The following is a 25,437-nucleotide window of genomic DNA, read 5'->3' on the forward strand; positions in this document are numbered from 1 at the left end:
AGATATAGCATACATTTTCTCAATGTGACAACTAGCCCCGATATTCCCTGTATGCGAACAGACAATCAAGCCACTTGAAACAATGAATGAATGTAATTATCATACGTGCAAACCATAAGTAAACCCTGCTCCCTTGCTAGTGCACCATGGAGTTGTGTCGCATGACACCGAAGCACAGCTTTTCAGCCTATTCAGTTTTCCAGCCATGCAATATGCATCCTTCTCCCTGAAAGGGTGGAATAGATTGTCGATACAAAATGTCAAAATAAAACGGTAGCGCGCCTCGCGCTCTCTGTAGTAGGCCTATTTAGACTGAAAGTAAAGGCATTTTTCTCCTTGCGCATTAGAAAGGGAGGGAGTGATAGAAAGGGGGGAGTGCAGAATAAAGACACCTACACGAGGCCATGCATCTCCTTTGATCAGAAAGGGCAGTTGCGTCATCAGATGCTGATGTTGGGCAGCGCGCGCACGCGCTCCGTGAGGAAAAAAGAACGGGAAAGTGTCATCATAAACGCGCGCTGTGTCGGGGAATGACTTTGTGACGACCTTTGTTGCAAATGGGCTGCAGACATGGAAATGGCTTAGCGCTATCGCCGTCTCCCAGGCAACCATCAGGGTCCCCATCTCTCGCGGAGAAATGAGTTATGAAAAGACTGGAGTGAAGCAGGGATTAAACATGATCCTGGGGACAGGGTGTCAATCAAAAAAGCCAACTCACAAACCGCGCTCCTTTTTTCCCCACTACAAAATTGTATTTTGAAACGCAGCATATATTTACTGCCAAAGGTGCCACTGTCTATTTTATATTTATTTAAGGCCGATAATGAATTGGTGCTTTAGTGCGCCTATAAAGATGGGGAAGGTTGTGCTTTTAAAATCCGTTATCGGAGAGGATTTAGCTCGGCGCAGTGCTCACAGGCAATGGGTATTTTTTCAATTACCCAGATTAATTGCACTGCATAAATTAGAATACAAGTAAAGTGAATGGAGATCAAAGTTGTTGATGAATCTGAGACATGGTGGAAGCTCGAACTGGCGCACATTGTTGCTGCACTGGGAGTGTATTATGTCAGCTTGTCCGATCTGTTTTTATCGCGAAAGATTGGAAATGAAATGTGATGCCATATATTGAGCTGCTAGGCTGGACCCCGTTCATGGTAGACGCCATTTTTAATTTGACGCGACTGAAAACGAGTCATTTGGACCAAGTTCAGCCTGCTGTGGTCTGGATACATATATGTGTGTGTGTGTGTATATATATATATATATATATATATATATATATTATGTATGTATATATAGCCTACAAATCGATTAACAAATCGATATATATATATTATATGTATGCTGTCAAATCGATTATATATATATGTATGTGTGTGTGTGTGTGTGTGTGTGTATGTATATATATACATATATATACACACACACACACACACACACACACACACATATAGTGCTGTCAAATTGTCAAATCAATTAATCACGATTAATCCCATCTAACATAAAAGTTTGTTTATATATATATATATATATATATATATATATGTTTATGTCTGTGTGCACACACACATATAATACTTTTATGTATCGATTAATCGATTTGTATATGTATATATATATATATATATATATATTATGTATGTATATATAGCCTACAAATCGATTAACAAATCGATATATATATTATATGTATGCTGTCAAATCGATTATATATATATGTATATATATATATATATATATATATATACATATATATATATATATATATATATATATATATATATATACATATATATATATAGCCGCACCATAACAGGCCTAATAAATATTGAACAGGCTGAATATATATCACGTTTATTTTTCATTTTCCAGAATACATCATATATATCCAGAATCTGGAAAATAAACGTTATCTAAGGCCTATTAAACTCTGTCAGTGTACGTCCATCCCAGCCTTGTTCTCATTCACGTCAAATGATGGCGCGTCTACATCGAATAAAGGTACCAAATCAACACAATCTTAATTGTATTTATATCGTTTTTCTGTCGCGAATATAAGAGAAAGAGCCGTTGTTTGTCTAACCTAATTTCACTGGCTGGAGCTAAGCTGGACCGTTTAGAGTGGAGATGAGGGAGGGGGCGTTCTTCAAATTGGCTTGACCCGATGCTATTTGATATTTGGCTCTTTGACACTCATTTAAAGGCGCGCGGCAGCAAAGCAGAACGCGGACAAGCCCGGCCTGAAACCGGATCCGCGCGCGCGCGGGGGGATCTGGAGAACACGATAGCCGGGGGCTCGCGCTCTCCAAAGGCTCTCTGGTCATCTTAGACCGGCTCGCTCGAGCCTGCAGCGCCAGCGCGTCGCCAGGCGGCGTGTAAACGGTAAATGTTCGCTATTTGTTCCAAAGATTGCAATGAAAATCAAGTCTGCCTCCTCTTCTCTCAGGCTCTCTATTCTCCGCTTTCTCTCACACACTCGAGATACCAACAAATAGCCATTGAGTAAGAGGCTTAAAGACCCCTTCTCCCCCCCCACCCACACACAATACTTAAATGAATTCATCAAGCGAGTAAAGGCGACATTAAAAGAAGAGAGACGGAGAAAAGGAGAAATATTGCTATTTATTGAATCGTTAAAGGCAAAGATACCGGACACCTTTCGACAAAAGCCTTCTTTGAGTGGCCTCTAACTGCTTACATTAACCCCAAAAAACAGAGATTCCAGGTGAAACCGGGGCGATTGTGGCCATGTCTGATGTCACGTGTAAAGAGAAGGCAAATCATAAATCCATTTCACATGGGAGTAAGTCAGGACACTTTTAATAAACGTCTCGTTAGAGCAGGTTTAGTGCAGATAAAGCGATGCTATTGTGCGCGCGCCCCTGGAGAGCAGGCAATGATGTAACGCGCGCATTTGTGTCCAATTCCCCTGTCATCCATTTCATTAGTCAATCTACTCATCTCACTCTCTCCATCTCTGTTACCCTCTCTTCTATCCTGCCAATCTGCGCATCTCTACCAACAAACAGTTCTACAAATAAAAGATTGCTTATTATGACTGTAGGCTGAATGATGTGCTTTGATAAATGCTGGTTTGTCACCAAAAGGCCTATCCTAAAGGAACCCATTGAGAAATCCAAATATCTGGGTTGTCTGAAAAAAAATAAATCAAGAAAAAATGCTTTGGCCTAACTTAAAAAAATGAAGTTTCATTTGCATATTACGTAGGCCCATACAATAAAAATCTAACAGTGCGTGAGATATCGCCCATTTCTCTTTCGAAGTCTTTCCGCGTCCTTTTCTAATATCTTTTCGCTCTTTTCGTTTCTGCCCCCTCTTCTTTCTCTCTGACGTGCCCTGAGATGCTGGATATAGGGGAAATAAATAAAGCGATAACATCTCTGCAGCAGAAAATGACGGATCAAGCTAAAACCACAGAACTAAATAAATATTATATATAGACCCAGACAAAGCATAATCTGGTGCTATAATATAGTGAGAAAATATTCTTAAAAATGAATTAGGCTACACCAAGAAATACTAAAAATAAAAAATTGACAGAAAATGACATAAAATTTTATACCAAAGGGTCCGGGTAAATAGGTATACATTGAATAATTATAATAATTATTTAATTGTTTGTTTTTTATTTTAATTAGATTTTTTACATTGCTTTGTTATTTTTGTGGTTTGATTTGCTTCCCTGTGTCATCAAACGGCTGATAAGATGTAGATAGGAAAAGCCACAACCACAAGATGTATCTAGTGTTGTATCTTTTATCTTATTTTGATATCAAGGTTTTGGTATCATAATGATATCCTTTATCGCAGCTTTTCGTTAAAGCTCAGGTAGCCTGCAATATTTGCTGCCAAAAGCCACAAGCATGGAGCTCTGGAGAGGTGAACTGCACTCACACCAACCAAATCCCCTGCTCGGTGATTAATGATATTTCACTAAGATTAATCATAGAAAATGAAAGATCTTGGAGGTTTTTCATTGGATAGGCGGGGGAGGCAGGGATGATGTAGAGGAGAATTAGCACCATCGAATCTTTTTAGATGCAAATATTGCGTTATCTCCGCGTTACTGCACTGTTTTTTGGTGTTTATGATTAATTATCTCCTCATGGTGAAAAATAAATCATGCGAAATTAGGATCTCTCTGCCTCCACCAGCCTTGCAGTTGATGGCAGGTGGTTGTTGTTAATTTCTGGTCGAAATTGACACACTAATTATAGTGCGGCATAGGAACACTATAAGGCAAGATTACCTCTGCTTTTTTATTTATTATTATTTATTTTTTTATCAGATACCCCCTTGTTTTTTTACCAATTAAAAACCGCAAAGGCATTTCATTGCCCCGGGATGAGAAAAAAAGCATCCTCTTTCACAACATTGGCCATCACTTTTCCCCATCAGATTCATTGTGATGTATTAGATGCAATAAATTATCCCATGTAACAAAACATGGCGCGCTGAAAGGCAGATAATCTGGAGGCGCGAGATAAGGATTCATTATTCCTCATCATTATGGCTCTGCCTTCTTTCTTAATCAGACTCTCTGATCCTGCAGGATCTGGGCACGGAGCAGATAAGCGCCAGTCGTTTATAATTCTCCCCACCTTGGCCTAATATTTTCAAATCAAATCGGGAGGAAGAGGCAGCTGGAACAAAAAAAAAAAAAGAAAAAAAAAAAAAAAATGGTTTGTGGTTGTAGGGAGAGAAGCACACGGTTGGAGAATGGTAAAACAGAGAGAGAGAGAGAGAGAGAGAGAGAGAGGCAACATTGTGGCTATATGCCCTTATTTTAACATTACATTCTGAAAAAAAAATATGAATTTTGATGACCCCCCCCCATTTTATATATATATATATATATATATATATATATATATATATATATATAGCCTATATATATAGCCATATATAGCCTATATATATATATATATATATATATATATATATATAAATTGAATATATATATATATATATATAGGCTATAGAGAGAGAGAGAGAGAGAGAGAGAGAGAGAGAGAGAGAATAAACCGATGTCTCATTTCTAATTCTGCACCATTTAAATGTGAATTATTTTTTTTTTTTACTATACTGATGGTTTTGAGCACAGTATAATGGTCAGAATGGCAATAATAAAACCTTCGGGTGGCTAACGTGAATACGATCAATAGCGACTGATAAACATGCGATAAATTAATACGGTTAGGCGCAAATGAACGCCGAATTGAGAGGCTGTCCAAACAACTCAACTGAGCGACACATTGGCTCAAAAGTGTTTAAACAGACCACCCCGCTTTCTGCTGCTGAAAATTAATCGCTTTATAAACGTGATATCATAATCCCCTGCTCTATCTGCCGATAAGACTGAGAGAGTTATAAATACCAAAAGCATAAATAAATAAATTAGTGGAATAAACAAGCGCTGTGTGTTAGTATCAAACTCAAGGTTTACACTTGGCTGTTGTCAGCTGTGGTGTCACGCTGAGGTTCACGTCAACTATACGACATTAATCACTGATTTTCACGGCGCGAGAGGCAACTGTGTTTGTGTGACCGGTGTGTGTGTTTTTTGTTTGTTTTTTTATTGCACTCAAAATTATGCTCACACAACATTGCCTTTTCACACAAACCTTAAAACAGCTTCAGAAATAATATTGTGCATTTCCCTCAAAACCGACCGCAAAATGCAGGCCTTCGTTGTCGTTTTTCATTTCACATTTCACACACTCACACGCTAACTAATATTTATTATATTTGCAAAATGGATGATGTCGATAAGTCAGTATTTTCCCTTATTTATGCTATGCATTCAGAGATAAAAGATAATAAGAAAGGAGAGAAAATTGATTTTGAAAATTAATTGGCTCTCAAAAGAAATAGATTGAATTAATTAATTTAAAAAAAAATGTTTTATACCGCCGTTGACGTTAATCTGTGTTTATCATATTTATAATGTGTTCTAATTATCTGTGCAATATTTCTTCATTTGACTTTTTTTGTTTTTATTACATCTCGCATTCATCATCGACGCATATTAAAAAACATTTTTACATAGATATTAGGGGTGCTGTGTATTTGACTAAGCACTTTATTTAAGACTGAAACAGATTATCAAATCATTATCTTCTGGATGTGCCTTAGCCTAATTCCATTATTAAATCAAATACATAACATTTGAGGTCTTCTTGCTTTGGAAACATTGAATAATTCATTTTTTTTAAAGAGCCTCGTTTTGGCTCGATGTTGCTGTAAGTTTATATTGCCGTTTCAGTCAATTATCTTTAATTTACGACCTTAATTGAATTTCTTCTCCAAAGACAGATATTGGTGTGATCAGTTTACTGGCCTCAACGCAATGTGAGAGCAATTCACACACACACACACACACACACACACACACGTCTTCTTTCTTTCTTTTTCTTTCTTTCTTTCTTTCTCTTTCTTTCTTTCTTTCTTTCTTTCGTTTTCTTTGTCACAGCCGTTTCACCGTCATATCTCCTTTTCTCTAATTCTCTCGTTCTCTTTGTTGCACATCATCCCCCCCCCCCCCCCCTCCACCAAACCCCCCCATACCCCCCCATAAAGAGAACAGAAAGCCATTCCGTCAATAAACGGGCGTGTTAGCCGAAACAGCTGCTTGTCATCTGCAATCTGCACATCACAAGAAAGAAAAACACTATGGTTGTATTTCGAATAGGAAGTGTAGCTGAACCGCGATTACATAGCATGTGTTCTGATTTCTGACGTTCTCAAAGGAATCAAAGACCTTCTATGAGTTCCCACTGCAAACCTGCAACAGAGCATTCATCCATATCTACATTTTAATATTTCAATAAAGACAACGTCAAATATAAAAGAGCGATAATAAAATGATAAAAACTTACTGATGATGTGATCTAGCCTAAATAATCACATCTCGATTTACCTACCAACATATGACATGGCCACAATAAAATATTTTGTTTAGGAATTGGCTGTTATCGACACATGCAGACACATCATGAATCTATGGTCTACATAGCAGCATCTGCTTTTAATTGCCTTTAAGAAGAATAGCTTATTGCATATGCTATATAGCATACAAATCACATATTTAAGTTAGAAAGACTTCATATTTCTAGTTAAATTCGCGTGTTTTAGCTATTTCTTTCCGCGTACTTACAATTTTAAATGGGCTAAAACACTGGAAAGATACGAACAGCATCTAGGCTATGTTATTTTCAACGAATATCATATTGTATTGTTAAAAATTATTTACAAAATATAGTTTAGCTTACGCAAGAGTTTGGTGAATAAAAACAGAAATTCAAACGGTCAAACCGCTATCAGTCATCTCATGCATTATAAAGCATCAGTCTGGCATCTAACGGACTGCGTTATTACGGCTCAAGGAGAAAAGCGTCGTGCCACCGAACGCACGCGGGCGGTACCTGTTCCCTTTCCGCGGCCCGTGCGTCCACGTCCCCCTCTCTCTCTGTGTTAAAAGGTTCGTTACGGACGCGTGTGATCGCTCCCATTCAGATTAAGTGTGTGTTTTTACTCCGCAGCCTGCACCGACCCGGAAGAGCTCGCGCTTGGTGTACAGTAAGTACGGTAAGTGTGTGTGTGCGCGCGCGTGAGTGAGAGAGAGAGAGAGACGGAGTGAGTGTGTGTGTAGGCTAGAAGAAAAAAGGAGCCTAGTTTTTTTTCTCTCCTGCTGTAAATGCCATCGGCACTTCCATCTGTGTGTCACTTCACATCTGAAGCCCATCAGAAAGAAAAAAAACGCCTGACCACGCGTCCACCACAATTCCGCAGGTCAGTAAATATTCGGATTTATATTTTACGTTAACTAATTCTAGCTGTTTTACAATTAGCCTAGCTCCCAAAAACTGTCGAATACATTGATTTGCTACCATAGCGTTATGCGTGCCAGTTCTTCTGATGCTTTGTCCCTCCATTTCATGTTTTTGGTGCAGATACATATTTGGTTTGCGGTTGTCTCTGTTTAATATATATATATATATTCATCGACACTCATGCATGTTTTTGTTCTAATTGAGGGTGGTACAGTCATTTAACAATTTCAGACGTGTAGATGACAACTCTCATGAGCTTATTCATTTCACCCGACACATATATAGGCTATGCGTTTCACTAGCACCCACGTCCACTTTCCGACAATTGGGGTGGGATTTTATGGACGCCCTTGTATTTTAAGAGTCATTTTCCCGCCTACCGTCCTCTAGATGAAGGATTTTAATGATCTATTACCACCTGAGTGTGAGCAAGTATGCTTCCCTTAACCCGTGAAATTGATCTGATTAGCCCCGCAATGGGTCATAAAGAGAAGTGGATTTGCTGAAACTGCGCTTCCAGTGTGTGTGTGTGTGTGTGTGTGTGTGTGTGTGTGGAGAGAGAGAGAGAGAGAGAGGGAGAGAGAGTCAGAAAGAGAGAGGATGCATATGTGATGCTGGTTTGAAGAGCATTGAAAACAGAAAGAATAGGACGCGACATTAAGGCACATCATAGGCCGTCTTTCATGGGCGCAAGCTCGTTTGGTTTGTATTTGCATGTAGAGAGCAGCGGCTTCCATTGATTTGGAGCTGAATGCGCGTAAAACAGCTGTTTCTCCCTGATAGCACGAGACCGGCCACTCCATTCAGCTGCACAGTGAAATGATCTGAAACCATGTCCTCAAATCAGCACTCGACCGAAAGGAAGAGATGCACTTTTTGTTTGAACGACAATATTCCTGCGATGCGCCTCTTTGTTTATGAAGTTGTTACATGCGACATCCCAAAAAGAGCACCAGTGGAGATCAAATAAATACATTAGGCCTAAAGCAGCCGAACACAGGGTGATGTTATACGAGCAGACGGATTTATATTTCGAAGGCTAATATATCGGAGATGGATTAATAAGAACGAATAACCAATGGAGACTAAATAACGAATATTTTTGGAAATGAATTTTTGGCCTGTTGCAGATGTGTCGAGTTTTGCTATCATCATCAGCACCGAATGAAAACCTTTTAGTCTTTAGATGTTTCTCTCTTTCGAGCGATGAGTTATCAAAAACAAAACCTGCACTCGAGGCTCTAGCGTTTTTCCCCTCTCACCTTTTTTTTGTCAGTTGTTCTTAGAAATAAGTCAAACTCTCATTATGAAGCAACTATCAGAATTTCACGTCCTCGAGTGGGTTCTAAGAATTTGCTGTATAACCTACATAGGCCACCATCACACAGCATACGAATTCAGAAAGTTCGTTCTTGAAAAGACGAAGTACATGAATTACAATCCGCCCAAGTCTGCCTTAATGTTCAGTTGCCCTTTATCCGTTATTATTATTATGATTATTTATGTTTAATTGTAATTATTATTATTATTTGTTTTAATAATTGTTGTTTTATAACATTAGCCTACTGGTATTACTATGAATACCAACACAATTTTTTTTTTCCAAATTGCGTTTTACAGTTAAGCTCCTTTGGGATTTTCCACAGATGGTAACTGAGAGGAGAAACGTTTTGTTGCTTAAAAATAAATGTGACGAACAAGCCCTTAAGTGCGTGAATATTGCAAGTGTAGCGCTCATGTTTCGCTATTGAACCCCCCTCCCCTGTCTTTATCATTCGGTAGCTGGGGTGAAGTGTGTGTCCTCTGGTTCACCCCGATCTGTTTGGACAGCTTTACCTGGGCAGTCTAGGGCGACCCTTTCATCAAATCTCTTCACATCTTCAACTGGTCACAGACGTCATGGAGGCTTGCATTAAAATCTCATTCATCCCCATACAACCTGTATTATATATATATATATATATATATATATATATATATATATATATATTAAGTGTGTGTGTGTGTGTGTGTGTGTGTGTGTGTGTGTGTGTAGTCTACATAGCCTATATGAGAAATGAGAAAATCAGTCAAGCTGAAGATAACAATCGAACTCGCTTCCACGATCAACCAAAAATGAAAGCGGATGAGAACGCAGCTGTTTTGATTGTTTATTATGTAATTTAATTATATATATATATATTTTTAAAAAACGATAACAACAACTGTGCTGCTACTACTAACACTATTAATAAAAGTAGTTGCAGCTGCATGTTTGTTTCTATTATTATTATTATTGTGCACCATGTTGTTTTTGATGGCCTCTGTACATGTCTAGCTTTCGGATTTTACTATCTACACGCCCGTTCGAAAACACACTTCGCCAAAATTATTACAAAAAGGTTTTATGTGTTTATAAATGGTGCTCGATAAAAACAAAGCGTCTTATCAGCGCACATCTTCTAACCCTTGTTATAGGATAGACTAAAATAAAACGGCCGGGTCTTAAGTTCTCACCCACAGTGAAAAGTGTGATGCCTCCTGATTTTAATCTGCCTTGCCTGACATAATCATTCACAAATTATCTACCCAATCTTCAACCTGACCCAGTATCGCTGTCTACCACCGATTTACAGTGCCGTCAATGAATCAGCCTGGTGGCCCGAGCTAAAAAAGAATGGGTCTGATTTAAATTCCTCCCACTCCTCATTATATATAGACATACCTATATATATATATATATATATAGATATATATAGATAGATAGATAGATAATAGATAGATAGATAGATAGATAGATAGATAGATAGATAGATAGATAGATAGATAGATGTGTGTGTGTGTGCGTATGTGTGTGTGTGTGTTTCACATCTTTCTAATTATCTAGGCCTATGATTATATAGCCTATACTATGCCTATATAATATATGTGTCGAATTATTTTATTTAGCCTATATTTTCTGCTTTCTTTTTTCCTTGTGTAACACATTACAGCTGTAGGCCTATAATGGGATTGTATAGTCCATATTTTGTTTTGACAGCCCGAAGTATGATAAATTACAACATTTTCTTGTGAGGGCGCCTCAAATACTTCCCAAAATATGTCTGTAGTGTTCGGAACGGCTTCCATCCTTGTCCCGCGCACTAAGCTTAAGACATTCAGTCAAGAAACAAAACACATAATCAGGATTTCACTTTTTACCGTCGCGCGTTGTCTTCGAGTACCTCTAATGTACGCTCGCGCGCGGGATAATAGCTCGCGCGGATCATTGCTCGCGTCCGCTGACAGCTCGACAATGACAGTGAGCCAGTGCAACACTTTCCATCCAACTTCGGTCTTTACTAGCGAAAGAAGAGGCTTTCCTCTTCGTACGGGAGGGAGAGAAAATACACATTTCCTGAATCAGCATTTTCAACCATTTCTCTTCAAATGTGTTGGGGTTTTTTTGTTTTTGTTTTAAGATGAGGGAAGCTTCGTCGCGCGAAGGAATTGAAATTATTGTTAGGCTATTGTTATAGCCTGTTTATTAGCCTATATAAATATATTTTTCAGTTGAAATCACATTCGTTGAGTAGCAGGGGAATTTATCGTTTTCTGGACACCTATGAATTGCTATCGCGAGATAAACACATCATATTTTACCTCCAATGCGTAGAGTCTATATTTCCTGCCTGTTTACTGACGTCACGTCCAGCAGCGTCGACAGGGCTGGCCATCATCTGCGCATTTAAGACCATCAAACGAGCAGCCCAATTATATTTAGTCAATCTGTGGGGACGGGACGGCCAAACCGGAGCATTACAGACAAAATATCACCCTAAGGGCCAAGCCCCCTTATTACAGTACAATAGCGAATCATCTACCTAACACTGCTCCCTAATGTGGTGAGAAATACGTTCCCATTACATATTAAGGTTAAAGTTTTAATGTATTGTAAAAACCTTGAATTAATAATGATGTTGATGTCGTTCACGGAATAGCCTAATGAACACAGACTTCAGCAGCCGGGGAAAGCCCGTGTTTTAAAGTGCGGGAAGAGAGAAAGGACTAGGCTATGTCGCAGTCAGGGTTTAAGAGCCTGTTTTGAACATGCATAGGGAACCATTAGAAAAACGTGCTTGTCACCGCGAGAGGACGCACTGTCACAATTTAAAAGAGAATACACTCCACACAAGCTGCCACTGATAACACACACACACACAGTCGTGTAGACTTGAAAGACAGCAGACCACAGAACAACGATGGTTCCCGTTAGTACTATGTTGATAGTTCCGTATATGTTTATTTATATAGGCCTATGTATTTTACTATGCAGCTAATAAATACTTCCCAAAAAATATGTTTAAGAAATAATTTTGGGAGAGATTGAGAAGACACATTTATGTTTCTATTTCAGACCCTGGCATGGTCCTGATTTAAATTCTTTACTTTTATCCTACAAAAAAATATTCTAATATGTACAGCACTTTTGGTACCAATATGTAGGCTATCTTTTAGGTACTAACATGGACTCTTTGGATACAAAGGTGTCGCCCCTGTGACAGCTTTTGTACCTTTTTTTTGAGAGAGAATTGCTACTTTATTTATGAACCAATTTTTATTAATGGTTTTTAAAACCAAGCCTAAATATTTATTTCATAGCCTGCTTGTGCTTTATAAATATTGTGTAGGCCTACACGTTCAGACGGTCCACTAAAAAAAAAAAACTACATTCTGTATATGAATGGGAAGCAGAATTGGGCGCAGCTCCTGGTCATCTTTCCCTGGCCCACTTTATTCAATTAGTCCAGGCTGTTGGGCCCCGCCCCTGCTGATGACACCACAGACCCTCCTTAAGTTGCGTCGCGCCACAGCTGTCTGCGAGCATTGAGCTGACTGGCGCCATCCTGAAAGAATGCCTTCACTGTAAAAAAACACAGAGAGAGCAGTGCATTCAGAGACAGAGGGAGTGAGCACTAGAGAGAGAGAGAGAGATAGAGGGAGGGATGGAAATAGAGTAAAAGGGAAGAGGGTTACTACTGCGCATAAACACAGATTTGATCAAACTTGTGTTCAGTCATAAGGCAGAAAACTTATCCAGATCGACCCGGCTCGGCCTGAAAGCGCCAAGCTCACTTGTTGAGTCTACGCAGCGCAACTGAAATACTTGGCGGAACTTGACGCGCGCGTTTGGATGCGTACGCGGACTTATGACCAACAATAGTAGCATATAAATCCGTTTGACTTTCAGAAGTTAACGCGCGTTTATTGAACGAACGGATCCGGTTTTATACGAGCTTCTGACAATTTGCCAATGACAGAAAGAACACAAGCGAACGGACGGACTTTGTAAAAAACAAATTGTCTTGTTCAATTTCAGGTGATCGGAAGTTCAAAATATTCGAACCAGTGGATTAAACAAAGGAGGAGTTTGGACTTTTTTTTTTGAACTCTCGTGTTGTGTGTATCGGTGATTGTATGAACGTTTGCTGAGAAAAAAAGAGAGAAAACGATGGAAGTAAGTCCGGAGCAACCCCGATGGATGACCCATCATCACCCGGTCATTAACGGCCAGCATCCCGAGTCACACCACCCGGGACTGGGACACTCCTACATGGACCCGTCGCAGTATCAACTTGCGGAAGATGTGGATGTATTGTTTAATATCGACGGACAGAGCAACCACCCGTACTACGGGAACTCGGTTCGGGCCGTGCAGAGGTACCCACCGCCACCTCACAGTAAGTAGACGAAACCAGTCCTAATTCTATAACCAGTTAGGCTATTTTACATTATTCATCTATGTTCTAACTGAATTAATAATGTGTAACAGGAAAGAAACTATTCTTAGAACTGTACTAAAAAAATTGAACAGTGTCAGAGTAGTTTACGTGTGGCTTACCTGAAGTGGTGTGTCACTGGTTTCACATCTTTCTAGTATTCTATGGTTATTTATCTTTTTAGGTCATACAACAATTGTGTAGGCCTAATATTAAATAATGCAATGCATTCCTTTCATTTTAGAAAGCCTTTAATTTAATTTTTTTATTCGAAAACACGTTATAAGCTGAAATATATTTGATTGGTAAAAAGATGTTATGACACATATTATGATGAAAATATTTATATTAGCACTAGCTGGGAATTTAATTCAATGATTTTCAGAAGTCTCTAAATAATGAAGCGCATTTTTTTCCATGTTGTATGCACTTGAATTTTTTAGTGCGGAAGAAAAATGGCTTTATTTTATTGACATGACTTCCTGAGCGGAATGGGGCAAAAAGCGTGATCTTGTTTCTCGTTTGAATCGCCCCATCTCGAAACACATCAAAACTCTTAAAATCCGCACATCCTCAGTAGATACTGGGTGGGTGAGATATCGAAACTCCTGAGGGCTGTTAATTGGGACCCTTTGCCCCATCAAAAGCCTCTCAGAGTAATGTAGGCCTTTACGTGCAGTTTCACAGTGTTACTCATTAAGACAAGTTGCACTAGTTCTTTCATGCATTATCAGGCCGTTGCTAAATGGGTTTCGGCGCCTTTAAATAACAGATGCGCGTAAAAAGATATATCAATCAAAATGTAGCCTGCTTGGTTTTGCAGTGTTGTGTTGTAAAAATAGGCTATTTATCTTGACCCTGTTTTTATATATATATATATAATGGTTCTGATGTTATTTCGTGGCTTCTTAATGTGCCGAATCCCACTTTCCCACCTCGTCCTGTCCTAACAGCAGGCTTGTCTTTTGTTTCCGCAGGTAGTCAGGTGTGTCGCCCATCGTTGCTGCACGGCTCTCTTCCTTGGCTCGATGGAAGTAAACCTATCGGCTCTCACCACAGTACCTCCCCCTGGAACCTCGGGCCTTTCCCCAAAACTTCCATACACCACAGTTCCCCTGGGCCTCTGTCCGTCTACCCCCCAGCCTCTTCCTCCTCGCTGTCCGCTGGCCACCCGAGCCCACACCTCTTCACCTTTCCCCCCACTCCACCCAAAGATGTGTCCCCTGACCCCTCAATTTCCACGTCAGGCTCGGGCTCATCCATACGGCAGGAGGACAAAGAGTGCATTAAGTACCAGGTGTCTCTGGCCGAAAGCATGAAGCTGGATTCGGCTCATAGTCGGAGCATGGCCTCTATCGGAGCGGGCGCGTCCTCCGCGCACCATCCCATCGCCACTTACCCTTCCTATGTGTCCGATTACGGGCCGGGGCTCTTCCCACCAAGTAGCCTGATAGGTGGGTCCTCTTCTAGTTATGGTTCCAAAACGAGACCAAAAACAAGGTCCTGTTCAGGTAGGCGTGCGCTTTACTACCCTTTGATTTTTACTAACATAATCATAGTCAGATCATTCAGCAGTTGAGCTCTATTATTGTGCACTTGCCATTCTTTTCGTTTTCCACAAAAACAGCCTCCCAGGTTATCCAATTCCCATACTATTGATTTGATTCAGCTCTTTTTTTTCTTTTTTTTTTGGCTTGGCTATCGAATTTGGGCACAATCCACATCCCTTGTTCAAAGAATGGCTCCACTCCTTAAATCTGACGTGATTTATGATGTCACACCGAGATAAGGCTATAAAATAAGGCAACATATTTATATTTAAATATAATGATAAATAAATCTAATTTTGGGGGGAATTTATATTATTAATTTGAGCTAGTTTATAATCCTGTTCGCTTGATTAATTTATGATGCAGTAATCTCATCTTTTTGTTGTGGTATCATTTTAAAATAACCAAGGCGCAAAAGACGTTCTCTTTTCTAGAAATTATAAATTTGTTAACACGTCTGCTGCCTTACATAATTTCATTATTATATTCCGCTTTGGAGAATATTATATCTAATGTCGTTTAGCTACAAAGCGGAATTAGCCTCCCTGATTTATTAAACGTCGCTCAGCATATGCAGATGAGTCTACAGTTTAAAGCGGAGCGCAAGGGTTTTCCGGATGTAGATGTGTGTGTGTGTGTGTGTGTTTTTTCTCTCTCATCTCTTGCTCCTCTTGTGCCTCGCAGTGCACGGCCCCATCTCTCTCGCGTTTATATGTTTAAGCTAATCCAATTATTTTCAGACTGCTGCACGCGACAGTTGCATTGTTTACTTTGCGCAGAAACTTTGATAGAGTCCGGATGCGCCGCGGATCGCTCGGAATAACGAATGAGCTGGCGCAATGCGCGGCCGACATGCACAGACAGAGTGTTATCCAAACACACAGAGAAAATCATTTCAAAAGGTCAACCAGCTTTTTGAATGCGATTAGCGAACGGACCATTTTTTTTTCTAAATAATAGTCTATTCATAGCGATAGATTTTATGATAAAGATAGAAAATATCTATTCACCCCATTTATAATTTATTTAACTCGTGTGTTTTACATATTAGATAGCCTACAGATTATTGATAGCCTATTTAAATTGGTTTCTGTTTTATTGTATAGGCAGGCCTACATTTGGAATTAAGATTTTGCACAGTAAGCACTGCATATAATTCCACTAAAGTTCTAGTATTGTTCTTTTTAGGTTTTGTTTTTTAAACTAAACATGTAGGGTAAAGCCTACTACATAGATGCATCAGAAACGCTCCGTTGTTGCGTGCGTCTCTTTCTGTGGTAATGTGCTCGAGAGCTTTTGTGGGTTTGGGGCTGTTTGTAGAGCAAAAGAGTCTCGCGCCACAAATGAGAGCAGTAATGCTGCTGGCTAAAGGGGGGTGGAGGGGTTGGGGGCTGCACGACGAGGTTGTTTTTCGTTTCAGCGGAGCGACCGGAGGCGTGGGTCACTGAACATGTGAGGCGCGCGCCCTTCACCTGTCAGTCAAACGGAAAGAATGCCAATCAAACGCTACTGTGTTTTAATTACGTTAAGAGAGCAGGTTACACAATGAGTTAATTAGACCGACGCTTTCACTTACTGTTACCCAATCCATTTAACATGATTTCAACCAATAAAGCCTAAAATCAACTTTAACATATCAGAATAATTAATCCAAGTTTAATGTTTTTTTTATTATTTTGTATTATTATTATTTTTACAGTGTAGTCACGTGGTTTAATAATGAACCGGGAGGTTGTTTCTGTGGAAACTGAGTCTTTATTCAGCTATATTATATTTGCGATTCCCTCTTCTAATGAATGATGCAGTATTTCCAACGCATCGTTGTTTAGAGCATGATACGTTTGATACACCCCCTGAAGAACACATTTTCACAGCATTGCCTACTTAGAACCGCTAAGTTATTTGTAGAAAAGTTATTTGTAGATCTTATCAGATGATGTCATATTTGACAGTTGAGAAGTTAAGCTCAGTGATGTCATATTAGACAATGTTTTTATTTGGTAATGCATTAATAATAGTAACAACAACAACAACAACAATAATAATCATTTGTTATTAATGCATTCCATATTCATTTTTTTTTTATCCATGCGAATTTTTAGAATGTGTATTTTTGATAATGCCTTTTTATATCTATATCTATATTTATAAGTATTGAATTATTAGTAATTGCTATGTGTGCATACTTGTATAATATTAATACAATTATTAGTCATTATTTTGTGTGTAAAATGTTGATATTTAATATTGTGTTTTGTTTTAACAAATCAAAGCGACTGGCCACTGGTGTTTTTTTTTTTTTTGTGTGTGTGCTCACCAATGGCCTAAGATTGTGTAGTTGTGATTGTGCATGGAAGTGTGTTTCAGTGGTTCTAAAAAATCAGTTGTGCATGCGTGTGTGTGTCTCTGTTGGCAGAGGGTAGAGAATGTGTTAACTGCGGGGCCACCTCGACTCCTCTGTGGCGGAGGGATGGCACCGGTCACTATTTGTGTAACGCCTGCGGACTATACCACAAGATGAACGGACAGAACCGACCCCTCATCAAGCCCAAGCGGAGGCTGGTATGTTTCTCTATAGCACTGTATTAATGACACTTCTGTCTTTCTCTTTCTCTACCCAGGAAGAAGTGTTAGCTGCAAGAAATTGACTCGCCAAGCGCAGGTCTCGTTTTTTTTAGATTAAGCAATAGCAGTTATTATTATTATTATTAGCAATAAATTTTAAGTTATTTATTTTTTCTGTTTCAATTTTTATTTATTTATTATTTATTCATTTTTATTTATTTTCCCCCGCTCGACACACACAAAAAAAATCCCGGATAATTTTATTTTATCGCAAATATTGCTGACACCGTGTCTACACGTCAGCATAACGAAATTCGTCACGGAGAGACTTCAAAGTGTTGTGAAACGAGCGCTTATCTCAAATGAGTATACGCGTGGGAGGCGATCAGCTCGAACAGGTCAAATATGTCTGCAGAAATTAGGTTCAATTCTGACAATGCGCTATTCATCAGGGACACTGTTTCACAGGGATTTAATAAATGAGAGAGAGGAACACTGTGTTTTCAATGGCCTGGCATATATTCGGGCTTTGGATAGAGTCGAAGCTCTTGAGGCGCAGAGAAATAGTCCGAGCGCTGCTATTTTGGCATTGGCCTTCTCTCTCCCTCTCTAATGTGAAAAGCCGACTTCCCAGGAAAAGACTGGCGGATATCTGAGCGCAGCTGATAAAACTCCTCGAACAACAGCGCTCGCTCCCGCAGTCTAAACATACGGGCGAGAACCCGCAGACAGGAGTCACGACTTCAGATTGATCTTCACTGAGCCAAACAACCTACTCTAGAAAATAATAGCAGGAATAAAGAATTGCCTTTAAAGTAAAAATGTTGCCTAATTTATTTGAATTTAATTCATTTGGCAATACAATTTAGCTGTTATTTTTAATGCACAAACGAGAAAAATAAACAAACAATAAAAACCAGCCAATCATAATAGGACACCAACGTCGTCTATTATGACGCTTCGACCATGTCAATCAATCTTACGCCTTTAAATTGAATTCAACGACGCATTAATGAATTTGTCATTACTTCAGCATTTCTGTATATTAACCCTAAACGCAGCATGATTTTTCTTTCTGCAGTCCATTTTTAAAACATATTGCTGATCCCTACAAATTCATTGCATTTCTTTTGGAATTTCCTTTCCCCCCCATTGTTTTTTTTATTTTTTATTTTACTTATGATAATTTATTATGTCAGTAACTGCTCATAATTAATAATTCTAACTGCTTTTAATCAATGCATGTTAATTTAGAGCAAGCTATTTTAGTGCAGCATATTGATGTGAATAAAGATGGCTAATATCTAACTTGAAGGTTGATGTTTAAACGTGGATCCATTTCATGCAGAGCCGCTGTTTCTCCATCATTTAACGGGAAAATGTCATCAGCTTTTAATGGGCACTATTTAAACCAGCGCTTTCATGTCCTTTGTAAATATTTAGGTTTGAGAGGGCATGTGTGCAAGGCACTATTTTTACCCGAGAGTTTAAGGCACCAGTGTTATGGAGAACTCTTTTCCTCTCACATAGTTCTGCATCGCTTAAAAAACATTTGCAAGCTCAGGAAACAGAAGGGTTGGGGGCCATTAGCACTGTAGGAATGTAATCATCATCTTTGGTTATTATATTATGAGTGTAATAACTGTGATTCTTTCTCTTTCTGTGTGTCCATCAGTCGGCTGCCAGACGAGCAGGGACCTCATGCGCAAACTGTCAAACGACCACGACGACACTGTGGCGGAGAAATGCAAACGGCGATCCCGTCTGCAATGCCTGCGGCCTCTATTACAAATTACACAATGTAAGCTCCATAGCTGTCTTACACTTATCTAGTAAGATATTTTCTATCTTCTTTTTGCATGATGGCACCTTTCATGTCATGCCATTTCTTTCTTTCTTTCTTTCTTTCTTTCTTTCTTTCTTTCTTTCTTTCTTTCTTTCTTTCTTTCTTTCTTTCTTTCACAACATTCACAACATTGTGAGAAGTGAAACTAACTACTCAAAAATGACTACAAATTTATATTAATGGACCATTATATTAATCGATCACACCCGTATCATTTTTATCTTCCCAACGAAAAAGTTCCGATTTGTTGCGGGGTTTTTTTTCCAAGGCCTGTCTGATTGGCCCACTGTAATTTTTTTTATAATGATCTATGAGTTATGACAACGTATGTTTTACATTGCTTTAACTCATCAAAATAAGTTTAAGAAATTTTCAAGTTATACAAGATTCAACTCATCTTTTTAAGTCAGTTTAATGTAATTTAAGTTGAAATTACTTAAACTTCCAAGTTGATTGTACTTAAAAATATAAGGCAGAAATGTTTTTTAAAGTGGTGATTTTCGACCCCCAGGGACAACTTAACCCATTCTAAAACGTTTTTTTAAACATTCCCCAATGGTCGCAAGACGTTCGAGTCAATTATCCGCTGAGATTGGTTTTGTTCTTCCTCATATTATTATTTATTTTATTTCTATTATGTTGGAGCTAAACTGCTAGTACTGTTGTACTATTGAATTACACTTCAGTTGGTGGTATTTCTATGTTAAACATATGCCGGGGAACATTTTCATTCTACCTAATCAGCTATGGTATCCTGTATCATCACACTTTGAGGCCCCACGGTCCTGTTACACTAGTAACTAGTCACGCAAGCGCACCCTTTTATATCATTTTGCCATGTTGGTTTTGACTGTTTTGTAAGAACTCGGGGGGAAAAAAATCCCTTAGACTTGACCTAGGTTATCAGAGAAACAAATAACACGTATTATCGTTTGAAACAACCAAGAGTTTGGATAATTGGAAAATTAGTTTGTTTTGGTACGTCCCATTTTCTGTTAAGGTCGGCCTGCTTTGAATCAAATTCCAGATTTTGCATGCTAAATTAAGCTCTCTCCAGAGTGTACTTCACTAACTCGCATGTTTGCATTATCACTACCACTCCCATATCTCATTGAGCCGACAGGGATTTGACATAAGAACTGATTTATGATTGTATTTGTATGTCTGTCAGTTTGGGGTTAGACTTCTGGCCCGTTTCTTTCTCAGTTTTTTATGTGGTCTTTATAAGCCCAAAAAGGTTTAACTGAACAACATATAAGAGTGTTTCTAATAGCCGACAGCTATAAGCATGTGTTTTCTGTGATGCCCAATGGAGATGTTTCAAATGAACAGTTTCGCTTTGGGGTGTGAGTTCACACCAACAAACACTGGCACTCACATTTACACTAGTGGTTGGCCAATATGGGATTTCCGATAACAGGCGTCAGTGCAGATATGTAGAGTACAGTGTGGCAGTTTTTGCAGATATATTTTTTATATAATCCAGTTCGTTATTAGCAAATGAGCGCATTTCTACAAATTTAGAAATTGCTGAAATTAATGATTAGTTTCAACACTGTAATAAAAAAGTTGCTGCATTACTTTTTTTTTTTTTTTAAGTACAATCAACTTGAATGTTTGTCATTTCAACTTAAATTACATTAAACTGACTTAAAAAGATGAGTTGAATCTTGTATAACTTAGAAATTTTGCTTAACTTGTTTTGATGAGTTAAAGCAATGTGAAAACATGTTTGTTTTTTTACAGTGGACATTTAAAACATTTACTCAAAATGTACTCACATTTTCACATTCACATTTTTGTGGGTTTTATCAGTCTTTCATAAATCAAAATGGTGAAATAACAGTAGAAAGCTCACAGTTTAAGTCTTAAAGTCTCAAAAACAATTAAATGCATTAACATCCATAAACAAGTACTTCTTAGTATCACTTAATAGCTCTTGCGCAAAGCATCTAGAGTGTTTTAAGACAGAGAGAGAGAGAAAGAAACGGTCCAATTATGGGGTGAAAGTAGCAGGCTTTGGCAGACGGATGTGGCAGTGCTACTGCGCTTGAACCCGGCTGGCCAGAGTCTGGGGTTTCTCTCTTTGGCAAGACTGGCACCGGCCATGCCTGGCGTCAGGGAACCAGAGGCTAAATCCAGCCTAGTCCTATGACCCGACATACACACTTGTATGTACAGACACGCTCACTCGAACAAAGAAACCGATATATCTGTCTTATAATGAAACTCTATTACATACCATCAGAACATGCTTGGACTCAATAAAGAATTAAAGGGTCTCACTATGAGTGTGTAAAGTGACCCTCATTGTTTGACCAAATCATAATCCCAGAAACCGTGACTTAAAGAGGTGTCAGCTTTCAACTTGCCCGTAAGAAGGAGAAATTGTAAACGAGATCTGTTTAATATCTCAATTGTTTCTCCAAGACAGCAATTACAGAGATTAGATGGAGAGAATATGGCTTTTGCTTAAAGGGATAAGTCACCCAAAAAATGAATATTCTATCATTATTTTCTCGTTCCAAACCTGTATGAATTTATTTATTCTGTGGACCACAAATGATAGAATGTTCAACTGTATTTGTCCATGCATTGGACGTCAATGGGGTCCCAAACAACATTGGACTCCTTTGACTTTCATTGTATGTACATAAAACATTTTTTTTTCACATTATCTTCTTTTTGAAAGTATTCTTCACAGAGGAAAGAAAGTCAAACAGGCTTGAAAAGACACAAGGTCGACTTCTCAGATGTTTCTTACTATGTCTCAAACTGTGCTCCGATTTGCCAAGATACACATCAAAAGTCAGAAATTTCATTATGAACTCATTATTCCAAGACCAAATTATCTGAGCTATCCACATTAATTTGACCATATATCAACAACTGTGTGTCTATTTTAATTCTCATTAGGAATTTTTAGGAGAAACATCTGAGATTAAGTTAATACCTAAAAGAAACATAACTGGATTTAGGTCTTCTAAAATATGAAGGACTGATCTCTTAGCAATAATGTATTCCTCTGGATGTGGTATGAAAATCATAATAATGTCTTATGCAAGCGGGACGGTCCCGTGGCCATTACTAAAAGTCTGCCGTCTCTCTCCTCGCAGATCAACCGACCGCTCACCATGAAGAAGGAGGGCATCCAGACCCGGAACAGGAAGATGTCCAGCAAGTCCAAGAAGAGCAAAAAGTCCCATGATAGCATGGATGATTTCTCCAAAAGCTTAATGGAAAAGAACAGTTCCTTCAGCCCGGCCGCCCTGTCGCGCCACATGAGCTCGTTCCCTCCCTTCTCGCACTCCGGCCACATGTTGACCACGCCCACCCCCATGCACCCCTCTTCCAGCTTGCCCTTCGCCCCCCACCACCCCTCCAGTATGGTGACGGCGATGGGCTAGAGCACCCTGCTACCTCCGACCGCCCAATCTCCTGACGGTGGACGTCTCAAAGCACCGTTAACCTTGAAGCCTGTCACCCGCCGCAACCCTCCGACCTTGAACCAGCTCTCTCACGTGCACCGTCTGAGCTATGAGCCCCCCCCCCCAAGACCCCCTCTCCACTTCGGTATGCCCCGCTTAAAACGGTAACCCCCCCTACCCCGCATTATGAGGGAGAGACAGTGAGAGTGAAAGAGAAAAGACAATGACTTTCTTCATCGCCCCTCCAATCACGAAACCCTCGCGCTGATGTCAACCTTCATTTGTGTACAAATGCCATCTTTCCTGTGGGCATCAAGGCACAACCATTACGAGACTTTAAACTAAACTTCTCTAATTCCCAAAACCTGCTCCTTTTCTTCTTCTACGCATCTGCTATTCTGTCCATCCCCCCCCCCCCCCCCACTCCCAGTGAGACATGAGGAATCGAGCTGTGAATGACAACAGGAGATGAACTCTGCATATATTTGTAAAAAAAAAAAAAAATGTCTGAAATACATTTAATGAAGACTTTTTAAAGAGCAAAATGAGAAAAAGGCGAGGACAGGAAATGCCCGTGGGCAGCTAATGATAAGAAGGGTACGAGTTAAACCTGGAAGATGGAACGGCGTGGCGACGTGGCCCACGATTTCTATCCGAATGATGAAAAATGTAGGAGATGAGAAGTAGGGAGAAGAAAAGTAGAAAGGAAAATGGTGTGTAATGCATTAAAACTTGTAGTCAGGTCTGTTTCACAGACTTCCAGCTACTCTTCTGGATGTGTTATAGGTCTTGGGCAATTGGTTTGTGTTCACACAGACACACACACAGACACACACAAACACACGCACACACACGCACACACATATACACATGAAAGACTTCTTTGGGCCCAGGTTATATGCATTGTGAAAAAAGTTCCTGTATTTGTTATTTGTATGTATAATTCAGAGTACCAAAAATACGAAAGAAACAAAGATGTAGAATTATTTCTTTATGTAATGCAGACTGAATGGTTGTACAAATTTAATAATCACTAGTGTAAAAAAAGACTTGCTTTTTGTTGCGTAATTTTTTTTTTCCTCTTTGAAAATAATAAACTAGTTTAATCTCTGTTGACATCACACGAGAACGCAACGGTGAACGCTTTTGTGCGTGTTTTTGCATACGACTTTGGTGTGAATGTGAGAGTGAGCTTTTGCGGGTATGTCACTGCATATGTGTGATATCTGACACATGGCTTTTGCTAGCCACAAGGACACCTCTAGATTTACCCAGAATGCTGCTGGCCGCACACCAACAGGAAGCCTAGAAATAAACAGAGATGTTGTGAGGGACTCTACTCCACACAGCCTAAAACTCTTCACGCTACCCGTTTGACTTTGACATTCCATCAACACTGCTGTTAGCATGCTAATCACATCATAAATGGTTTTTTAACATGTCAGGACAAAAATAAGAGTATTTGCAGTCAGGAGACTGAAATTCATATTTCCGTCCAGTTTATGTTGAAAATAAAATCGGTTTACATTTTGAAGGAATTCAAGCTTAAGTCTGTATTAACAACTTGACAATAACAAATTCGATCCATGATTTATCTTGGAGAATACATCATACACATACAGTATGTGTAAAAAATTTAACCTAAAAGCAAATTGCATGTTTCGCTTCACTTCGAAAAATCTTCAAAAACAATGCATTCCGGTGGGAATACTGCAAAAGAAATGAGGCAATTCAGTGACGATTATGGCAATGACATTTATATATGCAGAGAGAGAGAGAGAGAGAAGTCACTGATCTTTAGTTTTAGAGTTAAGACATCTTGTAAGAGAGCCAAGTAAAATATGGTTAACAGAAGCAAAGCCTTATGGGTAGAGTAGTGTGAAAGGTACCACAGCAAAAAAAAAAAACCCTCAGCCTGTGGCTGCTACTATACACAGTAAGTTGAAGAGAAAATAAACTAATAAGGCTGCAAGAAGTGGTTTTGTGGTGAGATGAGGCCTAAGTTGGCATCTCAAGGGTAAGTTTTCAATGCAGTTTGGATCTTGACCAGGTTGAATGTCAAAAAAAAAAAAAAAAAAGGAACATTCAAACCAATAACAAGAAATAAATGTAACACCACAAGTCAGAACAGTTTGGTGGGGGATAGATTGCACATTGCATGCTCAATAAATATTTAAAACTGGCCTGGAAATCAATAAGAGACAACGCATGAACATTAAAAATGTTCAAAAGCAGTCGTTACATGAAGAGGAAATCTTTTTTTTCTCAGCTGCCTTTGATCAGTGGGTTTGCAGGGTTGCTGCTTACTGTTCCATTGTAGCTAGCCATGGTCTTCACCCCATTAGTTTTTATGGGTCGTAGAGAAAGGACCTGCCCTAAAGGTTTTTGTTTGATTATAAAGCGTTCACTTTGTAGAAGAACTGTTAACTTAAAAAACTATATGTAATGTGAACA

At 39.1% G+C, this 25,437-nt stretch overlaps 1 protein-coding gene across 5 annotated transcripts; it reads left to right on the forward strand.

Moving 5' to 3' along the window:
* The first annotated feature begins 7,635 nt into the window (after window positions 1-7,635).
* On the forward strand, window positions 7,636-24,106 carry gata3 (GATA binding protein 3). 5 transcript variants are annotated; one of them, XM_084110654.1, is made up of 6 exons: window positions 7,636-7,815; window positions 13,195-13,555; window positions 14,572-15,048; window positions 17,766-17,806; window positions 19,385-19,510; window positions 22,672-24,106. In XM_084110654.1, the coding sequence occupies exons 2-6, from the start codon at window positions 13,327-13,329 to the stop codon at window positions 22,960-22,962; spliced, it is 1,164 nt and encodes a 387-aa protein (XP_083966780.1). In that variant the 5' UTR covers window positions 7,636-7,815; window positions 13,195-13,326; the 3' UTR covers window positions 22,963-24,106. The 5 variants fall into 5 exon arrangements, with proteins under 5 accessions (XP_083966780.1, XP_083966777.1, XP_083966778.1 ...); XM_084110651.1 differs by lacking the exon at window positions 17,766-17,806 and adding an exon at window positions 17,561-17,706 and having other exon boundaries at window positions 7,646-7,815; window positions 14,572-15,105; XM_084110652.1 differs by lacking the exon at window positions 17,766-17,806 and adding an exon at window positions 17,561-17,706 and having other exon boundaries at window positions 7,666-7,815.
* Window positions 24,107-25,437: the final 1,331 nt, after the last annotated feature.

The sequence above is a fragment of the Abramis brama genome (genome assembly GCF_963993115.1).
Source record: "Abramis brama genome assembly, chromosome: 4".
In the NCBI taxonomy this organism is placed as follows: Eukaryota; Metazoa; Chordata; class Actinopteri; order Cypriniformes; family Leuciscidae; genus Abramis; species Abramis brama.